Source organism: Aegilops tauschii, chromosome 2 (genome assembly GCF_002575655.3).
Source record: "Aegilops tauschii subsp. strangulata cultivar AL8/78 chromosome 2, Aet v6.0, whole genome shotgun sequence".
Lineage (NCBI taxonomy): Eukaryota > Viridiplantae > Streptophyta > Magnoliopsida > Poales > Poaceae > Aegilops > Aegilops tauschii.
Window position 1 is genome coordinate 562722689 of NC_053036.3, and position 27346 is coordinate 562750034.

At 43.8% G+C, this 27346-nt stretch overlaps 1 protein-coding gene across 1 annotated transcript; it reads right to left on the minus strand.

The window, feature by feature from the left end:
- Positions 1 to 10370: 10370 nt before the first annotated feature.
- LOC109775504 (E3 ubiquitin-protein ligase ATL4) lies at positions 10371 to 11835 on the minus strand. The gene has a single exon (XM_020334242.4). The coding sequence runs from the start codon at positions 11745 to 11747 to the stop codon at positions 10725 to 10727; it is 1023 nt and encodes a 340-aa protein (XP_020189831.1). The 5' UTR covers positions 11748 to 11835; the 3' UTR covers positions 10371 to 10724.
- Between the last annotated feature and the right edge of the window lie 15511 nt (positions 11836 to 27346).

A 27346-nucleotide genomic window follows, 5' to 3' on the forward strand; every position in this document is an offset into this window, starting at 1 on the left:
GCAAAAGGATATTCCTTTTTTTATGATGATTGTCTTGAAGCCTTTGAAACACTCAAGAAAGCCTTAATTACTGCACCTATTGTTCAACCACCTGATTGGAACTTGCCTTTTGAAATTATGTGTGATGATAGTGATTATACTGTTGGTGCTGTTCTAGGATAAAGAGTTGATAAGAAATTGAATCTTATTCATTATGCTAGTAAAACTCTAGACAGTGCTCAAAGAAATTATGCTACTACTGAAAAAGAATTCTTAGCAGTGGTGTTTGCTTGTGATAAATTTAGACCTTATATTGTTGATTCCAAAGTAACTATTCACATGGACCATGCTGCTATTAAATATCTTATGGAAAAGAAAGATGCTAAACCTAGACTTATTCATTGGGTTCTCTTGTTACAAGAATTTGATTTACATATCATTGATAGAAAAGGAGCTGAGAACCTAGTAGCTGGTAACTTGTCTAGGCTTGAAAATGTGCTTGATGACCCACTACCTATTGATGATAGTTTTCCTAATGAGTAGTTAGCTGCAATAATGTTTCCCATAGTACTCCTTGGTATGCTGATTATGCTAATTACATTGTTACTAAATATTTACCACCTAGCTTTACATACCAACAAAAGAAAAAATTCTTCTATGATTTAAGACATTAATTTTGGGATGACCCACATCTTTATAAACAAGGAGTAGATGGTAGATGTTGTGTACCTGAGCATGAACAGGGACAAATCCTACAGAAATGTCACTCCGAGGCTTATGGAGGGCATCATGCTGGAGATAGAACTGCTCATAAGGTATTGCAGTCTGGATTTTATTGGCCTACTCTCTTCAAGGATGCACGTATGTCAAAGAATAGGTAAAATTGGTAAGCGTCAAGAAATGCCTATGAATTATTCACTTGTCGTTGAACCATTTGATGTTTGGGGATTTGATTACATGGGACCTTTTCCTTCCTCTAATGGGTATACACATATTTTGGTTGCTGTTGATTATGTTACTAAATGGGTAGAAGCTATTCCAACCAGTAGTGCTGATCACAACACCTCTATTAAAATGCTTAAGGAAGTTATTTTCCCAAGGTTTGGAGTCCCTAGATATTTAATGGCTGATGGTGGTTCACACTTTATTCATGGTGCTTTTCGTAAAATGCTTGCCAAGTATGATGTTAACCATAGAATTGCATCACCCTATCAGCCTCAGTCTAGTGGTCAAGTTGAACTTAGCAATAGAGAAATAAAGTTAATTTTGCAAAAGACTGTCAATAGGTCTAGGAAGAATTGGTCTAAGAAATTAGATGATGCACTTTGGGCTTATAGAACAGCATATAAAAATCCTATGGGTATGTCTCCTTATAAAATGGTTTATGGAAAAGCTTGTCATTTGCCTCTTGAATTAGAACATAAAGCATTTTGGGCAGTGAAAGAGCTCAACTATGATTTCAAACTTGCTGGTGAAAAGAGGTTATTTGATATTAGCTCATTAGATGAATGGAGAACCCAAGCTATTGAAAATGCAAAGTTATTCAAAGAGAAAGTTAAAAGATGGCATGACAAAAGAATCCAAAAGCATGAGTTTAAAGTCCGAGAATATGTTCTTTTGTACAACTCTCGTTTTAGATTTTTTGCAGGAAAGCTCCTCTCAAAATGGGAAGGCCCATATGTCATCGAGGAGGTTTACCAGTCTGGAGCCATCAAAATAAATAATTCCGAAGGTACTAACCTGAAGGTTGTCAATGGACAATGACTAAAGCATTATATATCAGGTACGCCTATTAATGTTGAAAGTAATATTATCCAAACTTTGACACCGGAAGAACACATAAAAGAGTCCTTCCGGAACACTCCAGAATCGTGAAAATAAGGAGGTACGTGATACGGTAAGTAAACGGACTCCAAAAAATCCGCAAAAATACTTTTTATCAGTTCTGGAATATTTTAGAATTTTGGAAATAAAGAAACTTTCAGGAAGCGTCCCCTGGTGGGCACAAGATACCAGGGCGCGCCAGGCAAGCTTGGCGCGCCCAGGTGGGTTATGCCCACCTGGGACACCTTCCGTACTCCGTTTTTCTTCCATGTACTTGTCCTCCAAGATAAAAAAATCTATATATACTTCCCGAACCTGTTAACCACCGTATCGCAGAGAAATCCTCTGTTCTCTTTTTCCCTTGCTGTTTTCTGTCACATCCCATCCACCATGGCTGCTTCAAGCTCCTCCAAGGACAAATTCTTCAAGAACGTCATCAACCCATATCTGCGGGAGGTGGTGCAGCACCCTCAGGTCATTGAGATGCATGACGGGGTACTTCACCTTCGCGATGTGCCCTTCCCCAAGCGGACGGGAACCGTGGAGGCTAGGCTTGAAGCTATGGAGTAAGATGTCTTCCGGTGCAAGGGGATGGTGGAGCATGGACTCCATGCTAATCACCTCACGATCACGGACCTCTCCTGTGATCTCAAGGTGGATGGCAAGCCCATGAAGGACATCGTCTTCACCTTCAACGAGCAAATCAACTTCCTCCAAAGCCAGATCTATGACCTCCAGAACCAAGTCTTTGAATATGAGGTGAGGTTTAAAGGTATGAGTTTGCCTGCTAGTTGCAGGACCCGTGAGACTCACTCTTCCTCTTATGATGGTGGGCCACTGCCATGGAAATCCGAGGACAAGACCTCTTCTTCTTCACCACCACCATCTTATTCACCACCAAAGGAGAACTGTGTATCGGGTATGGGCACTCCCCTTGGCTTCCGCCAAGATTGGGGGAGGCGCCCCGGTATCGTATCATCCCACTATCTTTTTGCTTTTACTTATCTTAGTTCGATCTTTTTGCTTTAGATGAAATAAAGTTTAGTTCGATCCTTTCTTCTTTGAGCGTTTGCTTAGTGATCTATCATTGTAATTGTGTGCACGTTATATAATAAAGTTTAGTTAGATTTTTTGCTTTCTTCACTTTCATGTTGCAAATAAAGAAAAGAAATAAGAAAGAAAGAGAAAGGGAAAGGAAATAAATAAAAGAAAGGAAATGAATCAACAAAATCATATACTAATCCTATGGTAGGTGATAGCACCACATAAGGAAAATTATAAGTAGGAAATTTTATTAGAGATTGACAAACATATCATTAGTCAATGATGCAACTCATGAAAGAATTAATAAGGGAAGAGAAGATTCACATATAAATATACTATCCTAGAAATCTTTTGTGATTGTGAACCCTCATCAAAATATTATATGCCAAAATTGTTGACGTTGGACAAGGAAGACAACTTAATGGTTTATGTTTGTTTATATTCACATAGAAGTCATATCGTCATAGATCCTTCAACATGTGGTGCTTGCCCCCTATATTTGCTAGCCAAAAATACCGCACTAAGTAGAGATACTACTTGTGCATCCAAAAAACCCTTAAACCCAAATCTTTTTCAAGTGTCCACCATACCTACCTAGGGATTGAGCAAGATCCCTCAAGTAAGTTGTCATCGGTGCAAAAAGGCAATAAAAATGCTTCTAAATATGTGAGATCATTTAGTGTAAGAGAAAATTGAGCGTTGTACGAACTTGGATGACAAAGAATAAAAGCGACAGACTGCATAATAAAGGTTGTCATATTAAGGGGCAATACAACGTGACGTTCTCTTGCACTAAGGGATTGAGCATGCAAACAAATAAGCGCATGGCAACCTCTGCTTCCCTCTGCGAAGGGCCTATCTTTCACTTTTATGTATTTACTTTTATGCAAAGAGTCAAAAGTTCTCCTTCTGTTCCTTTTTATTTTCTCTTTTGGCAAGCATCATGTGGTGAGGAAAGATCTAGGCCCATATGTCCAGTTGAATATATATAGCATGAGTTATTATTGTTGACATCACCCTTGAGGTGAGTATGTTGGGAGGCGAAACTATAAGCCCCTATCTTTCTATGTGTCCGTTTGAAACGTTTTGCTCATAGGTATGAGGTGATTGTTAGCAATCATAGAAGACTATATGATGGTTGAGTATGTGGACTTGCTTAAAAGGCTCCGACACGAGACTCTTCCTGAAAAGATGATGAATTGTAGTTGCAGACTTGACTGAGAACATAGTTTGTTGGTTTCTAATAGAGTTTTTTGCTTTATACTTCGATTATGTGATGAACTGTTACTTATTCATGAGAAGTATATGATAAAAGTTCTATGATAAAAGTCCTATGTTTAATTTTGTTGCTGTTATAATAATCAACATGATACTTCTATGTCCGTATTTTGTTTTTATCGACACCTCTCTCTCAAAGCATGTGGGCATGTTTTTCGATTTCGGTTTTCGCTTGAGGACAAGCGAGGTCTAAGCTTGGGGGAGTTGATACGTCCATTTTGCATCATGTTTTCTTACTATTATTTATAATGTTTTTATCCATAATAATGCTTTTTGGAGTAATTCTAATGCCTTTTCTCTCATATTTTACAAGGTACACACAAAAAGGGAGAATTCCGACAGCTGGAAATCTGGACCTAAAAAAGCTACATCAGGCTACCTATTCTGCACAACTCCAAATGAGCTGAAACTTGACAGGGATATTTTATGGAATATTTAAGAAATATTGGAGCCAATAACTACCAGAGGGGGGCCACCAAGTGGGCACAACCCACCTGGGCGCGCCAGGGCCCCCTGGCGCGCCCTTGTGGGTTGTGGCCTCCTCGGCCCACCTCCGGTGCCCATCTTCTGGTATATAGGTCATTTTGACCTAGAAAAAATAAGGAGAAGGCTTTCGGGATGGAGCGCCGCTGTCTCGAGGCGGAACTTGGGCAGGAGCACTTTTTCCCTCCGGCAGAGCGATTCCGCCGGGGGAACTTCCCTCCCGGAGGGGGAAATCATCGTCATCATCATCACCAACAGCTCTCCCATCTTGGGGAGGGCAATATCCTTCAACATCTTCAATAGCACCATCTCATCTCAAACCCTAGTTCATCTCGTGTATTCAATCTTGTTACCGGAGCTATAGATTGGTGCTTGTGGGTGACTAGTAGTGTTGATTACATCTTGTAGTTGATTACTATATTGTTTTCTTGGTGGAAGATTATATGTTCAGATCCAATATGCTATTTAATACTCCTCTGATCATGAGCATGTTTATCATTTTTGAGTAGTTACTTTTGTTCTTGAGGTCACGGAAGAAATCATGTTGCAAGTAATCATGTGCACTTGATATGTGTTCGATATTTTGATAGTATGTATGTTGTTATTCCCTTAGTGGTGTCATGTGAACATCGACTACATGACACTTCACCATATTTGGGCCCAAGGGAATGCATTGTGGATTAGCAATTAGATGATGGGTTGCGAGAGTGACAGAAGCTTAAACCCCAGTTTATGCGCTATTCCGTAAGGGGCCGATTGGATCCATAAGTTTAATGATATGGTTAGAATTTATTCTTAATACTTTTCTCGTAGTTGCGGATGCTTGCGGGAGGGTTAATCATAAGTAGGAGGTTTGTTCAAGTAAGAACAGCACCTAAGCACCGGTCCACCCACATATCAAATTGTCAAAGTAGCGAACACAAATCAAACCAACATGATGAAAGTGACTAGATGAAATTCCCGTGTACCCTCAAGAATGATTTGCTTATCACAAGAGACCATTTTGGCCTGTCCTTTGCCTCAAAAGGATTGGGATACATTGCTGCATACTTGTTACTATTATCGTTACTTGCTCGCTACAAATTATCTTGCTATCAAACTACTCGCTACTTACAATTTCAGCACTTGCACACATTACCTTACTGAAAACTACTTGTCATTTCCTTCTGCTCCTCGTTGGGTTCAACACTCTTACTTATCGAAAAGAGCTACAATTGATCCCCTATACTTGTGGGTCATCAATTGCCAAGGAACGTGTAGGAACATACCAGGCAAAATTGGTGAAGAATCGTGAAAGATATGGCATATTTCACAGCCCTAGGAGGATGGTACGAGCACTCGTACCACCATGCATGGTTCTACCACACGCGGTCTTCTCCCCTGGACTACGCGCGTGTGGTTTCGTATTTTGGTCGCCATTTCTTCATACGAACACCGATCTGGGCATTCTTGGGCTCGTTGGATTCGCCTCAGAAAGCCCAATACACCCGTAGTATTGGATCATGGAAACTTTGAAAAATGTCATAATATCAAACTTTCCATAGGGCTCGAATCCGACGCCTGGAACTTATCTGGTTTCACGCCAACTTGATCATTTTTGTGTGCCAAGTCCATGAACATTCAAATACACCTACAAAGATGAGAAAACAAAGGAAAACTAATAAAAATTAAAAGTTGTGCACCGAACTTGCTAAAACGGATAAAATCAGAAAACTATGCATTGTGGACATGAAAATTGATACATGGATATGATCTGAGGGAATTTGGTATTAGAATAGGCTCTAAAAGTGATGCAAAAATCCACTTATCTCAAGACGCGGACAACCGCCACCCACCGCCCTGCCGAGTCACCTGCTCGACAGCATAGACAGACTGGATCTGCCACCACGCGGCCGGGAACTGGCCTATATGCCACGATGCCATCACGGATGGCCCGATATCAAACTTTGTCGCCCCTGTTTGATGGAGGACTAGGTGGACGACAGTCACTAGTGAATAAGCGTACGAGAGCCGAAGTTCCCAGTGAGGTGGACGTTGTGGTGTTGGTGCAAGGATTTGGCTGTGGATCGAGGAAGGGAGGGGAAATGGATAGAAAATTAATGTGTGGTGCCTGAGAAACATAGACAAAGAGAATGGAAAGGTTGCACTTGTTGGGAAACATAGTAGAAAACAAAAAAAACCGCCCTACGATCAACCAGGAACACTATGAAGATGCAATAACGGTTTAGGTCGGATCGTTACCAACTCTGATTTGCAGCAGAAGAAGAAGGGTCGGTGTATATCGTACTTGAAGTCCCTCGAACCGTTCACGAATGATCCCTCGAACAGAAGACCGAAAGAACGGCCTATGCACAATTTGCAAGCATAAAATCTTCACGATCTAGCAGCGCTTTGCCATCCAAAGCTAATCTTTGCTGGAGAATTTGAGGGAGGAGATTAGAACCACACTAGGCTTCTAATTATGAGGATTGGAGAGGATCTAGATCTAGCTCTAGTTGGATCAACTAGAACTAGAGCTGGCTTCAAAACTTGTGTATCTCAAAGTGCCCAAAACCTATAGTATATATAGGATGAAGGAGGGGAGAGGGACGCCACAAGGGGGAAGGTCCCCCCCTTGCACCAGCCATACGAAGGGGGAATCCCCCTCCAATTCGACCTCCCCCTTCCTTCTCCAAGAGAGAAGGGGCGCCAACTCCTATTGGGCCCAAGTGGCCCAATATCCTTTCCACCACTTGGCCTTTTAAGGCCCATTGATATTTAATTAAATATAAAAGCCTCCTAACTATTATAAGAGCCTTTTATTATTAATTTAGCATCTCTGGAAATATTTTCCACCTATATATTATTTATCGGCATTACCTAGTAAACCCCGAAACCCTTTCGGTGACCCCGAAATGCTTCCGGTTCCTCTTGAAACTATTTTGGTCATTAATGAAACTATTTCATAAATATTTCCTCATTACTCATGTCCTACTAACACTCAACGGATCATGATTACCTTAAGCTTGTGACATTGTAGGGTTCGGTAAAACATAGACATGAAGAAAACCCTTTTCGTTCAATGACCGATAGTGCAACCGTGGACATCCATATCGATCCCTATGAGTACAAGAATGATATTCGAGTGAACATTTCGCTATCATGTGCTATTCCCTTTACTTTGTGATACTTTACAAAACTTGAGGTGAGATATATCGGTATCCTCTTGAGTCATTCACATGCTCACCATAGTGGTCTCCTCGTTTCCGGTTTTGTTCTTCGTTCTCGTTGACATGTTCCGGCATGTCTGGCCAAACGATGATGGATGTCATCACACCGAGAAGGCCCTAAGAATATCTATCTATTGTCGGAGGAGCAAATCCCACTCTTGAACTATCTAGTCTCTTGTCAAACTTTTCGATAAACCTGTAAGTTGTTGTTATGATCACCGTGTTACAAATGACGTTCAAGCAACCCCAAAGTTCATCACATGGTAAGAAGTGACTACGATACTCTCATGGTCTAAGAAACTAAATCACAAGTTAATTAACACTCCGTCTTATAGCAATTGACTTCTGATGAATGTATCTCAAAGTATAACAAACAAGTTTGGGTCGATTCAATATGACCATTCTTTTGACATCATATTCTCGAAGTTGTTTTAGGACTATTGTTCCATTTAACGATATCCTAAGATCCAAAAAACATGATCACCAACAACATTTGAGCTATTCTTAGAGGCAAGACTAGGAATCTCATTTTACCGTTTATCATTCCACATATGCATATGAGTTTTCCACTAAGTCTCACATGCATACGTGTGTTTGCTAGTTAGTAAATGTTGTGGATCAATGGATGATCTTTGTGAGCTCAATGGATATCAATGTTGTTGTGTTTCCCAGGTACATCGTTGTTTTTTCAACTCAAAAATCTAAAAAAAAGATATCATCACATTGTAAAGATTGTAGCGAATAAACCATGAATCAATGCATGCAACCGACGGATATCAGTGCCCGGGGATTAGATATCGCCACACTGAATGAGTGGAGGGAATAAATCCAACGGATTACAACTTTCATCAGTGTTTCCCCTCTTTGCTAGACCCTTTCACGCAAAGACTACATGGTGGCACATGGACTCACATTGCTAGTCACAACACACACACACACACACACGCACGCACACACACACACACACATGAGTTGAGTACATATGGCAACTCTACATCCCTGGTCAAACTAATCTGTAGAAAGAACAAATCAACTCTTGCCCTTTAGTTCTCTTGTTCCAAGATCCAACTTTGAGGATAGCTTTCAATTCGTTTCTCAGGCAATTTATCAATAGCAACCGTGACTTTCTTGTTTTCAAGACCGAATGTGTGCATGAGAAACATGTGAACACAATTAGGTGTGTATGACTTTGGAAAGTGGTATGTGCTTTCTTATCTTGTGACTCAGTGGAGCACTGAAAAGGGGGGTGCAGACGACACCGCCCGTGTTCGCTAGCTATTCAATGCAGTGGATGCCCTTTGCCAGCCCGATGGACATCAATGTTATTTCAACCTAAAGAATTCAAAATTGGATATCACCACGTTGAGAATAGAGCGAATAAATCCAATAGCCGGTGGGTGCCTATTGCCAACCCGTATTGAAAGCTTGGCCCACCGATGAGCAAATCCATCAGTAACCCCCATTCCAGATCCTCCGAAGGCGCGACAGAAACGGCTCCGTCATCATTAAACCTTTTGCCGGCTTTACTCGGCGGCGCCCTCTAACGATGGCAAGGGGAGGGGAGCAGGAGGGGAATGGCTGGTGGCGGTGACCTAGGTTTTGCCTGTGATGCTCCTCGGAGAATGACCGGGAGGGGCCGTGCGGGGCTTTCAAACAGTAGTACAGTACGACGTGTTCACTAGCTATTCAATTCAGTGGATGATTGGATGTCTTTTTCCAACCTAACGAATATCATTTGTTATTGTTTTCGACAGATATATCGATACTTTTAGCTCAATAATCCAAAATTAGGTATCATCGCACCGAAAGAGTAGAGCCAATAAATTCAAGAATCAGTGCATGCCTTTTGCCAACCCGACCGATATCAAATGTCAAGAATGTGAATAAGATATCACCAGATTGAAAGAGTAGAGCGAATAAATCCAACGGATTTCAGTTTTCAGTACCCCCTCCCCCCGTGCACGCCCTTCACACGGCATGATGACATTTGGACTGGCACATTGCTAGTTGCAACACACACACACACACACACACACACACACACACACACACACACACACACACACACACACACACACACACACACACACACAAGAGTGGAGCACATCTGGCACGACTACATATGTGATAAAACTAGTCTACATAAGAGAACAATCTACCCTTGTCCTTCAATTCTTCACACGGGGTTCCAAAATCTGAACCCCGAGATGTTGTTTGCTAAGCCTGACGGGCATCAATGTTGTTTCGACCCAAGGCATTCGAATTGAATATCACCACATTCAAAGAATATAGTGAATAAATCCAGTAATCAGTGGATGACCTTTGCCAGCCTGACGGATATCTATAAAAAACCAGATCCATGGGCACTAGCATCCAGGACATATTTTATAGAAAGAGCCTACCCGGATAAGGCGCCAGTAATCCGCTCTTGACAGGAGTCGAACTATGGGCGCATGGTGCGTCACTGTGATCATTGTCACTAGGTTACTGCCTAGTTCTCCTGACGGATATCAATTGCATTTACTTTTCACCCTAAGAATCCAATATTAGATATACGATAATATAACATTAGATATACGATAATATAACATTGCAAGAGTAGAGCGAACCAATTTTGATCCCAATTTTCAGCACCATTTCCCCTTCTGCCCTTGAGGCAAAGAGTGCATGCTAGTCGCGACACACACGCACATACTCCATGGCACAGCTACATCCATGGCAAGGTAAAAACTAGTCTAGAGAAAAGAAAGGAACAAATCTACCCTTGCCTGCAATTCTCTGCTCAGGTTCCAAGATCCGAACTCCTATGTGCACCTACATTCTGTGCCAAGGTCAACAGAAGCTTCCAAAACATTGGATCACCTGAGCTGACGACGGCCCCCGGCACTTTCACTCATTATGTTCAGTTCAGACGGCGGCGATCCACCGGTACAGCACCATGAACGTCGTCTCCACCTCCTCGTCCGACCCCGGCGGCGGCGGGGGCGGCGGCACTGCTGCCGCCTCTGCGTCCCACAGCCACGGCTCCTCCTGCCTTTGGCCCTGCTGGCTCTGGCTCCACCGGGCCGAGAGGGAGTAGGAGAAGGATGACGCCGAGGAGGCCACGCGGTCCATGTACTCCCGCAGCCATCCGCGCGGCGGCGTCCCTGCCGCTTCGGCCACCGCCTCGCCGGGCGGCGACGGCAACGGCGACCCCTGGGCTGCTGGTTTCTCGTCCTTGATGGTGTCGGCCCTGGCCGCGGCGCGCACCATGCGGGACACGACGGCCTCGACCTCCTCGTCGATGTGGTACTCGAAGGATCCGAGCGAGTAGGTGCGGCTGTCGTCGCTGGCGGTGGAAGTGGCGGGCGACCCGCCGCGGCTGCTGACGCTGCCCATCTCGACGCGGAACCTCCTGGAGCGGTCCCTGCCCCTCGCAGCGGCAGGCTCCGGCGGCGGCGGCGGCTGTTCGGCGGCGAGGAGGGCGGCGATGGAGGGGTGCGGGGGCGCGACGGTGGCGCGGCAGAGCGGGCAGGTCGGGGTGGTGCGGAGCCAGGCGTCGACGCAGACGGCGTGGAACGCGTGGCGGCACGCCGGGAGCAGCCGCAGCTCGGCCTCGGGCCTGAAGGGCGAGAGGCAGACGGCGCAGTCCGGGGAGCTCTTGGGCAGCGCCGCCAGCGCCGACGCCATCGTGAACCGGGGCAGCGACTCGATCAGATCCTTCTTCCCCTCGTCCGCCCAGTCGTCGTCTTGGCGGTGCGTCCCGGGCGGCGGCGAGGGCGGGGGAGACGGCCGCTCGCGGTTGGAGCGGCGGCCGAGGCAGGCGCTGATGGAGCAGGAGGCGACGAAGACGAAGGCGAGGAGCCCGAGGATGATGAGGATGCACGAGGACAAGGAGGTGCCGGGGTCGTCGGCGTACCGCGGCGGGGGAGCCGGGAAAGAGGACGACATCACGGGGACGGGTGGAGGCTTTGGCTGGGTGGGGTGGTGGGGGTTGGAGATGGAGTTGGCTTAACCGGTGAGGGGGCGGAGGTCTCGCGCCTTTTATCCGCGAGGGCGACTCTCTGGGCTGCGCGGTGGATCGGGTCGGGTCGAGTGACCGGCGCGCGGAGGCAGGGGCCGGGAGTAAATGGCGGTGACCGGTCAGATCAGGTGCGATCAGATGACCAATTCACGTCTGTATTTCATCATTTCTACTCCACTCCAAGACTGAAGTGAAGTGGAGTGGAGTGAAGGAGTAGATTGTAAACTGTACTCTTATCCCAGGAGCACATACACACACTGAAACTAATCTGGCAAGGTGGAGTAACGTAAAGCACCGCCCCCTCTTCGAGCAAAATTGTCGCCGGGAAATGATTTGCGTGCCCATTTTCCACGAGGCACGTTACACGTAGGTAGCAACCCGCTTCGCTAGGCTAGGCACACCTGTGACGTGCTCTCAGGCCCAGAAACTGCAAACAACTCGAGCTAATACAATACAAAAATAACTGCTACCTAAATATACTACCCAGGGAATGTTACATCATGATGGACGGGCGTGTTGCCTTCCTAAAAATGATGTGTGGATCTGCAACTGGATCTCCGTTCCTCCAAATCACCTCCCAATTCCACGTGCCGGTAAGTGACAGCGCACGCCCGTACGGATCACCGGTAATTCTGCGGCGCTCAGCCACGGCAATCATAGGCTCAGATTTTCCGTTTACGCCTCACCTCACAGGTGTCCCGATTAGGACGGAAATGGCTGAGCCGAGAGGAGTGGCCTTGTGTCCCAAAGATGGAGTAGCAGTCAGCAGAACTGGGGGGAGCTGAGGAGTGAAGCCTCGGCACTCATCCCGGCCGGCGAGCTGTCGTCCGTTGGCGCACAAAGCAAAGAAGGCGCACTGAGAGAGGACGCTTGCTTGGCTTGCACACCTAGCATGCCATGCCATGCCATTCTCAATTGGTTCCTCTCGTGGTGGCGGCCACAGCGCAGGTCCGGCCGCGGATGCGGCAGAGGGCTCTGCATGCCGGCTTGCTTTTCGCCGATGAATTCCTGCCTCTGCTCCGCGCCTGCACATTCGCTGCTTGCTTTTCTGCCCCAATTATGACGGGCATGAGTTGCACCGTCCTGCCGTTTCGGTGCCCCTTTTGCGCTTTCTGATCTTACTAGAGTTGTCCTTCATCATGATGCATGCTTAGCCCTGAACTTTCTCATGGAGTGTGCCACCTTTCTGGCTAGCTAGCTCTCTCTCAAGGTGGTGGCACCGCAAAGAATGCAGAGAGAGACAGGTAACCTCATCCGGGACTCAAGCGAAGGTGGCTGGCATAGAGTATTACGTTTTAGGACCCACACGTCAATTCGGCACGAAATCTACTTGACGCCACCGTAAACATCATGGTTACTTGCCACTGTGTGTGCCCAACTTGCACTGAAATGGGAGATCCCATCATGCCCAATTGACACTGGAGTGAAGAGGACACCCCGGGCTCGCGTTTTCACCTGAATCGCCCGGAGTGCGATGGGTGGGGTGCTGCCTGAAAAGGGGCAAGAGATCTACCAACCACCACCGTAAAAACCATGGTTGTTACTTACCTAACTTGCACAAGATTGGACTGCTCAATACTATATTAAGAGTTTTTCATTAGATCGCATTTCCTGTCAGTGCCAGTAACAAAGACAGCATAACAGGTTGGTGCGTTATGGGTGCATTTGGAAATCCAGCCAGCATACGTGTACTGGTAGTTAGGATGACACGAGTGTATGTGATCTCTGTGATGGTGCCGCAAGCGACCTACTCTGTTCCCCACCTGTGACATCGGAGCTTTCTTGCTTCTGCCCGCACGGAAGCTCGCCTCCGGGCTTTCCATTTCTGTTGGCCCGCCACGAATTTGTGGCAGGCGCGAGCGTTGTGAACGGCGCGAAACCGGAGCCACCCAAACCTGTTAGCAATATGTTGCTTACCAGAACGAGAGAAAGGGCATCTATAAATAAAACAAAACAGAGAAAAGCAATGGCAACCTTCTTATCCAAACATCTGAGTCACATAGAAACAAATCAGTCTAATCAAGAGTGATGACTTCAGTTAGGATAATAATCCCTCTACGATGGATGTCCTACACGTTGTATCGACGTCTTAGGGCATCTTCAAAGAGGACCCGCAAACCTCCTGCATGCGTCCGGACCGCACTGTCCGGACAGCGGAAGCCATCCAACGTGGGTCTGTATCGGTCCGCGGCGCGATCCAGACGCGATTTCTCCCACAATCCAGAGACAAACATGAGGGGCTTTGTGCGAGTCCGGACCGCTCCCAAGCCGGCTTCTGACCGCCCTTGCCCACCAAAAAAATCAAACGCCCCTCCCGTGCTTTCCTTCCGATGCACGGCCGCTTAACACGCCGCACTCAGCCAGTCCAGGACGCGCAACGGACGGCATTGATGCCACGGTGTTACTGGAGGGACGGAGGGTGGTGCTGACCGACGCGACCTCTTGGGAGCCGCCGCTTCAATGCGGATGCAGCTTCCTGAGGAACAGACTCCGGCCGCTGCGCTGCATTGAAGCGGACTGACCGCCCCTTCGCATGGCCTAGACGCAGCTTTATAAGCCGTGCTCCGGCGAAGCACAGAGCCTCAACGCCCCTCCCCCAACACCGCTGCACTCCTCCGCCTTCCCGTCACCCACCTCGCCGAGCCCTTCGTCCTCTTCGATCCCAGAAGCGATGTCGAAGTCATGGTGCTCCGTGCAAGCAGGCAGCATCGACGGAAGCTCTTCCTCCGGTGGTTCTTGGCAACGCCGCCGTTGCTCTCCGGGCCCTACGGCATCCAGGGTGGCCCCCGCCCTCGCGCAACCGCAGCGCTCAGATCGGACCCTGCGTCAAGGGAGCTACTGTCCTCGCCACGACACGCCGCACCGCCACGCCCCCAACTTAGCGACGCCAAGGAGGAGCTGCCACTGGCGATCGCGAAGGCGCGGGACCGCATCCTCCACTACCTTGGAGGAGGCGGTTACACCGGTGCCTCCGGCTCTCAGGTCGTGGTCTTCGAGGCTGAGCGCACGGCATGGCAGTAGGCGAGGTACGACCGGCACAATGTCGGTCGCTGCTCCGCGTTCGCGAAGAGCGACGTGGCGCCGGAATGGGTCCGGAAAGACCCGGACCTCGCCGCCGTGTGTGCGCTCGACCGCTCCATGACCACCGCGAAGATGGCTACTAGGTGCTAATACGTCTCCAACGTATTTATAATTTTTTATTGTTCCATGCTATTATATTATCTGTTTTGGATGTTTTATATGCATTAATATGCTATTTTATATTATTTTTGGGACTAACCTATTAACCTAGTGCCCAGTGCCAGTTCCTGTTTTTTTTTTGAGTTTCGCAGAAAAGGAATACCAAATGGAGTCCAAACGGAATGAAACATTCATGATCATTTTTCTTGGACCAGAAGACAACCAGGAGACTTGGAGATGAAGTCAGAGGAGCCACGAGGCGGCCACAAGGACAGAGGGAGCGCCGAGGGGGTATGGCGCACCTTGTGGGCCCCTCGTGACCCTCCTGACCTAATTCTTTCGCCTATATATTCCCATATATCCCCAAACCACTAGGGGCATCCACGAAAACACTTTTCCACCGTCGCAACCTTCTGTGCCCATGAGATCCCATCTAGGGACCTTTTCCGGCACCCTGCCGGAGGGGGATTCGATCACGGAGGGCTTCTACATCAACTTTATTGCCCTTCCGATGAAGCGTGAGTAGTTTACCACAGACCTACGGGTCCATAGCTAGTAGCTAGATGGCTTCTTCTCTCTCTTTGATTCTCAATACCATGTTCTCCTCGATGTTCTTGGAGATCTATTCGATGTAATACTTTTTTTTGCAGTGTGTTTGCCGAGATCCGATGAATTGTGGATTTATGATCAGCTTATCTATGAATATTAACTGAATCTTCTGGGAATTCTTTTATGCATGATTTGATATCTTTGTAATTCTCTTCGAACTATCGGTTTGGTTTGGTCAACTATATTGGTTTTTCTTGCAATGGGAGAAGTGCTTAGCTTTGGGTCCAATCTTGCGGTGTCCTTTCCCAGTGACAGTAGGGGCAGCAAGGCACATATTGTATTGTTGCCATCGAGGATAAAAAGATGGGGTTTTCATCATATTGCTTGAGTTAATTCCTCTACATCATGTCATCTTACTTAATGCGTTACTCTATTCTTCATGAACTTCATACTCTAGATGCAGGCAGGAGTCGGTCGATGTGTGGAGTAATAGTAGTAGATGCAGAATCGTTTCGGTCTACTTGACACGGACGTGATGCCTATATTCATGATCATTGCCTTAGATATCGTCATACCTTTGCGCTTTTCTATCAATTGTTCGGCAGTAATTTGTTCACCCACCGTATTATTTGCTATCTTGAGAGAAGCCTCTAGTGAAACGTATGACCCCCGGGTCTATTTTCCATGATATAAGTTTCCGATCTACTATTTTGCAATCTTTTATTTTCCGATCTATAAACCAAAAATACCAAAAATATTTACTTTACCGTTTATCTATCTCTATCAGATCTCACTTTTTCAAGTAACCGTGAAGGGATTGACAACCCCTTTATCGCATTGGGTGCAAGTTGTTTGATTGTTTGTGCAGGTATTCGGTGATTTGTGCGTTGTCTCCTACTGGATTGATACCTTGGTTCTCAAACTGAGGGAAATACTTATCTCTACTTTGCTGCTCACCCTTTACTCTTCAAGGGAAAACCAACGCAAGCTCAAGAAGTAGCAGGCGCCGTCGTCGCCTTGACGGCGAGCTTGCCAAGATCAACGAGGAGTCGTCGCTTAGTGACTGCACCACAAAAGCCGGTCGCGGCAAGGCCGCCGCCACGGCTCCGAAGCCACGTTGACAGTGGCCGCGGCGACCCTCCGCACGTCGCAGCAGGAGGCGGAGAGGAAGCTCCTCCGCGAGCAGCAAGATGCCTTGGCCCTCCAGCGATGTACCAACGCTGGAGGGACGACAAGGCGGTGCAGCAGGACAAGGCAACCACGCATACGAGGTGATCGTCCGGTATAGTGTTTAGATATTTTTTAGTTTGTTAGTTAAACGGTCGAAATATCGACCATTTTATTTAAATTATCTCCGAATTTTAATGAAATTCGTCGTATTCGCGTGAAATTCATCTGGTTGGTTCAAATGCGGGTTGAAATGTATGCGGCTACGGTTGGATGGCGGTCGCCCGCATCCGTGTCCGTGGACTGGTGCCACCCCCCTATCCGCAGATGGATGCAGGAGGAAATTTGTGGGTTGCCGTTGGAAATGTCGTAAGGCAAGCATAGGCCCCGCATCCGTGTCGCTCTGATACGTCCATTTTGAATCATGTTTTCCTACTGTTATTTATAATGTTTTTGACCAATATAACACTTTGTGGAGCAATTCTAGTGCCTTTTCTCTCTTAATTTGCAAGATTTACATGAAGAGGGAGATTGCCGGCAGCTGGAATTCTAGACCTGAGAAAGTGATACGTCCATTTTGCATCATGCTTATATATTGATATTTATTGCATTATGGGATGTTATTACACATTATATCACAATACTTATGCCTTTTCTCCCTTATTTTATAAGGTTTACATGAAGAGTGAGAATGCCGGCAGCTGCAATTCTGGACTGGAAAAGGAGCAAATATTAGAGATCTATTATGCACAACTCCAAAAGTCCTGAAACTTCCCGGAGAATCATTTTGGAATAAATAAAAAATATTGGGTGAAGAAAGTACCAGAGGCGGGCCACCAGCCAGCCACAAGGGTGGAGGGCGTGCCCTACCCCCCTGGGCGCGCCCCCCGTCCTTGTGGCCCCCCTGGCAGGCCCCCGATGCCCATCTTCTGCTATATGGTGTGCTTTGACCTGGAAAAAAAATAAGGAGGAAGCTTACGGGACGAAGCGCCGCCGTCTCGAGGCGGAACCTAAGCAGAACCAATCTAGGGCTCCGGCGGAGCTATTCTGCTGGGGAAACATCCGTCCGGGAGGGGGAAATCATCGCCATCGTCGTCACCATCGATCCTCTCATCGAGAGGGGGTCAATCTCCATCAACATCTTCACCAGCACCATCTCCTCTCAAACCCTAGTTCATCTCTTGTATCCGATCTTTGTCTCAAAACCTCAGATTGGTACTTGTGGGTTGCTAGTAGTGTTGACTACTCCTTGTAGTTGATGCTAGTTGGTTTATTTGGTGGAAGATCATATTTTCAGATCCTTAATGATAATTAATACTCCCCTGATTATGAACATGAATATGCTTTATGAGTAGTTATGTTTGTTCCCGGCGACATGGGAGAATTCTTGTTATAAGTAATCATGTGAATTTGGTATTCATTCGATATTTTGATGAGATGTATGTTGTCTCTCCTCTAGTGGTGTTATGTGAACGTCGACTACATGACACTTCACCATGATTTGGGCCTAGGGGAAGGCATTGGGAAGTAATAAGTAGATGATGAGTTGCTAGAGTGACAAAAGCTTAAACCCTAGTTTATGTGTTGCTTCATAAGGGGCTGATTTGGATCCATATGTTTCATGCTATGGTTAGGTTTACGTTAATTCTTCTTTCGTAGTTGCGGATGATTGCGAGAGGGGTTAATCATAAGTGGGAGGCTTGTCCAAGGAAGGGCTGCACCCAAGCACCGGTCCACCCACATATCAAATTATCAAAGTAATGAACGCGAATCATATGAGCATGATGAAAACTAACTTGACAATAATTCCATGTGTCCTCGGGAGCGCTTTGCTTTATATAAGAGTTCGTACAGGCTTGTCCTTTGCTACAAAAAGGATTGGGCCACCTTGTTGCACCTTGTTTACTCTTATTACTTGTTACCCGTTACGAATTATCTTATCACACAACTATCTTACCGATAATTTCAGTGCTTGTAGAGAATACCTTGCTGAAAACCGCTTGTCATTTCCTTCTGCTCCTCGTTGGGTTCGACACTCTTACTTATCGAAAGGACTACGATAGATCCCCTATACTTTTGGGTCATCAAGACTCTTTTATGGCGCCGTTGCCGGGGAGTGAAGCGCCTTTGGTAAGGAAACATTTATATAGTGTGCTGAAATTTACTGTCACTTGCTACTATGGAAAATAATCCTTTGAGGGGCTTTCTCGGGATAACTTCACCTCGACCGGAAGAGCAAAGAGTTGCTCCTCAACCTACTGCACCTACTGAAAATATTTATTATGAAATTCCTTCGGGTATGATAGAGAAACTGCTAGCTAATCCTTATGCAGGAGATGGAACATTACATCCCGATATGCACCTAATCTATGTGGACGAAGTTTGTGGATTATTTAAGCTTGCAGGTATGCCCGAGGATGTTGTCAAGAAGAAGGTATTCCCTTTATCTTTTAAGGGAAAGGCATTGACATGGTATATGCTATGTTATGATATTGGATCATGGAACTACAACCGATTGAAATTGAAATTTCATCAGAAGTTTTATCCTATGCATCTGGTTCATCGTGATCGGAATTATATATATAATTTTTGTCTTCTTGAAGGAGAAAGTATTGCTCAAGCTTGGGGGGGGGGGGATTAAGTCAATGTTATATTCATGCCCCAATCATGAGCTTCCAAGAGAAATTATTATTCAAAAAAAATTATGCTCGACTTTCTCATAATGATCGATCCATGCTCGATACTTCTTGTACTAGTTCTTATATGAAGAAGGATATTGAATTCAAATGGGATTTATTAAAAAGAATTAAACGCAACTCTGAAGATTGGGAACTCGATGAATGTAAGGAGTCAGGTATAAATCTTAAGTTTGATTGTGTTAAATCTTTTATGGATACCGATGCTTTTCGTGATTTTAGCACTAAATATGGACTTGACTCTGATATAGTAGCTTCTTTCTGTGAATCATTTGCTACTCATGTTGATCTCCCTAAGGAGAAGTGCTTTAATTATCATCCTCCCATTGAAGTTAAAGTAGTAGAACCTATTAAAGTTGAAGAAGAAACCATTACTTTTAATGTTGATCCTATTGTTCCTACTGCTTATATTGAGAAACCACCTTTTCCTGTTAGAATAAAGGATCATGCTAAAGCTTCAACTGTTGTTCGTAAGAGTTATACTAGAACACCTACACCCCCAGAACAAATTAAAGTTGAGCCTAGTATTGCTATGGTTAAAGATCTCTTTGTCGATAATATTGATGGGTATGTTATTTATTTCTGTGATGAAGCTGCTAGAATTGCTAAACCCGATATGAAAGATAAACATAGACCTGTTGTTGGCATGCCTGTTGTTTCTGTTAAAATATGGGATCATTGTTATCATGGCTTATGTGATGTGGGTGCTAGTGTGAGTGCAATTCCTTATTCCCTATATAAAGAAATTATGAATGATATTGCACCTACTCATATTGAAGATATTGGTGTTACTATTAAGCTTGCCAATAGAGATACTATTTCACCAATTGGGATTGTTAGAGATGTTGAAGTCTTGTGTGGGAAAATTAAATACCCTACTGATTTTCTTGTTCTTGGTTCCCCACAAGATGATTTTTGTCTCATTATATTTCGTAGACCTTTCTTGAATACTGTTAATGCTAAGATAGACTGCGAGATAGTGTTACTGTTGGTTTAGGGGATATGTCTCATGATTTTAATTTCTCTAAATTTCGTAGACAACCCCATGATAAAGAATTGCCTAGTAAGGATGAAATTATTGGTCTTGCTTCTATTGCCGTACCTCCTACAGATCCCTTAGAACAATATTTGCTAGACCATGAAAATGATATGTTTATGAATGAAAGAAGGGAAATAGATGAAGTATTCTTTAATCAAGGGCCTATTTTGAAACACAATTTGCCTGTTGAAATCCTCGGAGATCCTCCTCCACCCAAGGGTGATCTCGTGTTTGAACTTAAACAATTACCTGATACTCTGATATGCTTATCTTGATGAAAAGAAGATATATCCTGTTATTATTAGTGCTAACCTTTCAGAGCATGAAGAAAATCATTTATTGAAAACTATGAAGAAGCATCATGCCGCTATTGGATATACTCTTGATGATCTTAAGAGCATTAGTCCCACTCTATGTCAGCACAAAATAAAATTGGAGAAAGATGCTAAACCAGTTGTTGATCATCAACAATGGATAAATCCTAAGATGAAAGAAGTGGTAAGAAATGAAATACTAAAGCTTCTGGAGGTAGGTATAATTTATCTCCGATAGTCAATGGGTAAGCCCTGTTCATTGTGTCCCTAAGAAGGGAGGTATTACGGTTGTTCCTAATGATAAGAATGAATTGATTCCACAAAGAATTGTTACAGGTTATAGAATGGTAATTGATTTCCGCAAATTGAATAAAGCTACTAGAAAAGATCATTATTGCCCTCTACTTTTTATTGATCAAATGCTAGCAATACTATCCAAACATACTCATTTTTTCTTTCTAGCTAGATGGTTATTCGGGTTTCTCTCAAATACCTGTGTCAAAAGATGATCAAGAGAAAACCTCTTTTACTTGCCCTTTCGGTACTTTTGCTTATAGACGTATGCCTTTTGGTTTACGCAATGCACCTGCTACCTTTCAAAGATGTATGACTGCTATATTCTCTGATTTTTGTGAAAAGATTGTTGAGGTTTTCATGGATGATTTCTCCGTTTACGAAACTTCTTTTAATGATTTCTTAAGCACCTTGATCGAGTTTTGCAGCGATGTGAAGAAACTAATCTTGTCCTGAATTGGGAAAAGTGCCACTTTACGGTTAATGACGGCATTGTCCTGGGGCATAAAATTTCTGAAAGAGGTATTGAGGTTGATAAAGCTAAAGTAGATGCTATCGAAAAGATGTCGTGTCCTAAAGATATCAAAGGTATAAGAAGTTTCCTTGGTCATGCTGGTTTCTATAGGAGGGTTATTAAAGACTTCTCTAAAATTTCTAGGCCTCTCACCAATCTCTTACAAAAAGATGTTCCTTTTGTTTTTGATGATGATTGTGTAGTAGCATTTGAAATACTTAACAATGCCTTTATTTCTACACCTATTGTTCAACCGCCTGATTGGAATTTACCCTTTTAAATTATGTGTGATGCTGTTGGTGTTGTCCTAGGGAAAAGAGTTGATAAGAAATTGAATGTTATCCATTATACTAGTAAAACTCTAGACAGTGCCTAGAGAAACTATGCTACTACTGAAAAAGAATTTTTAGCAGTTGTTTTTGCTTGTGATAAGTTCAGATCTTATATCGTTGATTCCAAAGTAACTGTTCCCACTGATCATGCTGCTATTAAATATCTTATGGAAAAGAAAGATGCTAAACCTAGACTTATTAGATGGGTTCTCTTGTTACAATAATTTGATTTGCATATTATTGATAGAAAGGGAGCTGAGAACCCCGTTGCAGACAACTTGTCTAGGTTAGAAAATGTTCTTGATGACTCACTGCCTATTGATGATAGCTTTCCTGATGAACAATTAGCTGTCATAAATGCTTCTCATAATACTCCATGGTATGCTGATTATGCTAATTATATCGTTGCTAAATTTATACCACCTAGTTTCACATACCAGCAAAAGAAAAAGTTTTTCTATGATTTAAGACATTACTTTTGGGATGACCCACACCTTTATAAAGAAGGAGTAGATAGTGTTATTAGACGTTGTGTACCTGAGCATGAATAGGAACAGATCCTATGCAAGTGCCACTCCAAGGCTTACGGAGGACACCACGCTGGAGATAGAACTGCACATAAGGTATTGTAATCCGGTTTTTATTGGCCTACTCTCTTCAAGGATGCTCGTAAGTTTGTCTTGTCTTGTGATGAGTGCCAAAGGATTGGCAATATTAGTAGACGTCAGGAAATGCCTATGAATTATTCACTTGTTATTGAACCATTTGATGTTTGGGGCTTTGATTATATGGGACCTTTTCCTTCCTCTAATGGGTATACACATATTTTAGTTGATGTTGATTACGTTACTAAGTGGGTAGAAGCTATTCCAACTAGTAGTGCTGATCATAACACTTCTATTAAGATGCTTAAAGAAGTTATTTTTCCGAGGTTTGGAGTCCATAGATATTTAATGACTAATGGTGGTTCACATTTTATTCATGGTGCTTTTCGTAAAATGCTTGCTAAGTATGATGTTAATCATAGAATTGCATCTCCATATCATCCTCAGTCTAGTGGTCAAGTAGAATTGAGCAATAGAGTGATTAAATTGATTTTGCAAAAGACTGTTAGTACATCTAGAAAGAATTGGTCTAAGAAACTTGATGATGCATTATGGGCTTATAGAACTGCTTATAAAAACCCTATGGGTATGTCTTCGTATAAAATGGTTTATGGAAAAGCATGTCACTTACCTCTTGAACTAGAACATAAAGCTTATTGGGCTATTAAAGAGCTCAACTATGATTTCAAACTTGCCGGTGAGAAGAGGTTATTTGACATTACCTCACTTGATGAATGGAGAACCCAAGCCTATGGGAATGCCAAGTTGTTTAAAGAAAAAGTTAAAAGATGGCATGACAAGAGGATACAAAAACGTGAGTTTAACGTAGGTGATCATGTTTTGCTATACAACTCTCATTTAAGATTTTTTGCAGGAAAGCTTCTCTCTAAATGGGAAGGTCCTTACATTATCGAGGAGGTCTATTGTTCCGGTGCCATAAAAATCAACAACGTTGAAGGCACAAATCCGAAGGTGGTAAATGGTCAAAGAATCAAACATTATATCTCAAGTACTCCCATAAACGTTGAGAACAATATAATTAACACCGTAACACCGGAGGATTACATAAGGGACACTTTCCAGAATGATTCAGACCCCGAAAAGGAATAGGTATGTGGTACAGTAAGTAAACCGACTCCAAAACGTTTCCAATAGCAATTTTTCTTTGTTTTGGAATATTAAAAAAATTAGGAAAATTAAAAGTAGTCCGAAAGAGACACGAGGCCACCACAAGGGTGGAGGGCGCGCCCTACCCCCTGGGTGCGCCCCCCGACCTTGTGGCCACCTCATGTGCCCTCCGGACTCCGTTTTCTTGCACAATACTTCTTTTGGTCGGTAAAAATTCATTATATAATATTCTGAAGGTTTTGACCACCCTACCACGGCAAAATCCCCTGTTTTCATTTTGAGCTGTTTTTTGTCAGAGTTTCCAAGGCCAGGCATTATGTCCTCCTCCTCCTCCAACAACACGGACGGTGATGCTTGGTTGATGCAGATGGAACTTATAAGGGAAGATGCCGAGGGAGCCACGATGGAGGAGGATGAAGGGGATTCGCTTGAGGAACAACCTCCGGCAATGGAGAGGGGTACTCTGGCGGGCATCTCCGCTATTCCAAGTCCCCATCAAGCAATAGGAACCATAAACAACCATGAAGACCAAGAGGTTCGAGAAGGGCTTACCCCTAGGAGGCCCTTACACAGGTTACATCGGAACAACTTTCATAATTTGGTTAATAATTACGGAGTGGAGAACACCCCTCGTACACATATACCCTCCAATTAGGGCATATCCCGTCCAAGTGAAAGCAATGCAGGGAAGAGTTCTTGGGGGCTTTAAAATAATCATCTTATGGAGGGGATTCAGAAGAATGCAAATATACTCCAACGTGTGCTCCAAGAACTGCAAGTTCTGAAAGGTGCATTAATGAAGCTAACGGATTCATCAACAACTCCATCATCACCACCTCCGAAGAAAGAGACATAAATACATGGGTATGGGCACTCCCCTTGGCAACTGCCAAGCTTGGGGGAGGTTCCCCGGTATCGTATCACCATGCCCCGGTATCGTATCACCATCACACCTCTATCTCTATCATTTTTCTTAGTTCGATCCTTTTGGTTATATCTTGATCTAGTAGAATAAAGTTTTAGTATGATCTAGCTTTGAGTTTTGTTTTGATCTCTATCTATGTAATCGAGTCCGTGAGTTATATATATATATATATGTATACATATATATATTAAAGAGTGGTTTTGAGTTGAGGGCGTTGCTATCTTGCTATGATCTTGAGGGAATAAAAGAAAGAATAAAAAGAAATAAAAAGATCATATATTGATCTTATGGAGAGTAATGACTTCACATATAAAGAGTATGATGAATAAAATTTGTTGAGAGTTGACAAACATAGTTTTGGTCATTGCTGCAATTAATAGGAAGTAATAAAGAAAGAGAGGCTTCACATATAAATATACTATCTTGGACATCTTTTGTAATTGTGAGCACTCATTAGAATATGACATGCTAAAAAATTTATGTTGGACAAGGAAGACAACATAATAGGTTATGTTTTCTTATATCCGAATAGAAGTTATATTGTCATGGATCATCCAACATGTTGAGCTTGCCTTTCCCTCTCATGCTAGCCAAATTCTTTGCACCAAGTAGAGATACTACTTGTGCTTCCAAACATCCCTAAACCCATTTTTGCCATGAGAGTCCACCATACCTACCTATGGATTCCTTCAAGTAAGTTGTCATCGGTGCAAGCAATAAAAATTGCTCTTTAAATATGCATGATCTATTAGTGTGAAGAAAATAAGCTTTATACGAGCTTGTGATATGGAAGAAATAAACACGACGGACTTCATAATAAAGGTCTTTATCACAAGCGGCAATATAAAGTGACATTATTTTGCATTAAGATTTTATGCATCCAACCATAAAGGCGCATGACAACCTCTGCTTCCCTCGGCGAATGGCCTATCTTTTATTTTTACCTTCTACCCTTATACAAGAGTCATGGTGATCTTCACCTTTCCTTTTTACACTTTTTCCTTTTGGCAAGCACTATGTGTTGGAAAGATCCAGATATATATATATATATCCACTTGGATGTAGGTTTTCATAAAGTATTATTGTTGGCATTACCCTTGAGGTAAAAGGTTGGGAGGCGAAACTATAAGCCCTATCTTTCTCTGTGTCTGACTGAGGCTTTGAACCCATAAGTATCACGTGAGTGTTAGCAATTGTGAAAGACTAAATGATAGTTGAGTATGTGGACTTGCTGAAAAGCTCTTATATTGACTCTTTCCGATGTTATGATAAATTGCAATTGCTTCAATGACTGAGATCATAGTTTGCTACTTTTCAATACAGTTTTTGATTCATACTTTACCTTGTGAATGAATTGTTACTTTAACATGAGAAATTATATGACTATATATGTTGCTGTTTTAAAGATGATCATGATGCCCTCATGTCCGTATTTTAATTTATCGACACCTCTATCTCTAAACATGTGGACATATTTTTTTCGATTTCGGCTTTCGCTTGAGGACAAGAGAGGTCTAAGCTTGGGGGAGTTGATACGTCCATTTTGCATCATGCTTTTATACTGATATTTATTGCATTATGGGCTGTTATTACACATTATATCACAATACTTATGCCTTTTATCTTTTATTTTATAAGGTTTACATGAAGAGGGAGAATGCCGGCAGTCGGAATTCTAGACTACAAAAGGAGCAAATATTAGAGACCTATTTTGCACAACTCCAAAAGTCCTGAAACTTCACGGAGAATCATTTTGGAATAAATAAAAAATATTGGGCGAAGAAAGTACCAAAGGGGGGCCACCAGCCAGGCACAAGGGTGGAGGGCGCGCCCTACCCCCTAGGCGCGCCCCCCGTCCTTCTGGGCCCCCTGACAGGCCCCCAACGCCCATCTTTTGCTATATGGTGTGCTTTGACCTGGAAAAAAATAAGGAGGAAGCTTTCGGGACGAAGCGCCGCCGTCTCGAGGCGGAACCTGGCCAGAACCAATCTAGGGCTCCGGCGGAGCTATTCTGCCAGGGAAACATCCCTCCGGGAGGGGGAAATCATCGCCATCGTCATCACAATCGATCCTCTCATCGAGAGGGGATCAATATCGATCAACATCTGCACCAGCACCATCTCCTCTCAAACTCTAGTTCATCTCTTGTATGCGATCTTTGTCTCAAAACCTCAGATTGGTACCTGTGGGTTGCTAGTAGTGTTGACTACTCCATGTAGTTGATGCTAGTTGGTTTATTCGGTGGAAGATCATATTTTCAGATCCTTAATGATAATTAATACTCCTCTGATTATGAACATGAATATGCTTTGTGAGTAGTTACGTCTGTTCCTGAGGACATGGGAGAAGTCTTGTTATAAGTAATCATGTGAATTTGGTATTCGTTCGATATTTTGATGAGATGTATGTTGTCTCTCCTCTAGTGGTGTTATGTGATTGTCGACTACATGACACTTCACCATGATTTGGGCCTAGGGGAAGGCATTGGGAATTAATAAGTAGATGACGGGTTGCTAGAGTGACAGAAGCTTAAACCCTAGTTTATGCGTTGCTTCGTAAGGGGCTGATTTGGATCCATATGTTTCATGCTATGGTTAGGTTTACGTTAATTCTTCTTTCGTAGTTGCGGATGCTTGTGAGAGGGGTTAATCATAAGTGGGAGGCTTGTCCAAGGAAGGGCAGCACCCAAGTACCGGTCCACTCAGATATCAAATTATCAAAGTAATGAACGCGAATCATATGAGCATGATGAAAACTAACTTGACAATAATTCCCATGTGTCC

Coding starts and splice junctions, on each gene's coding strand:
- LOC109775504 (XM_020334242.4), bottom strand. CDS start 11,747: ATGTCGTCCTCTTTCCCGGCTCCCCCGCCGCGGTACGCCGACGACCCC.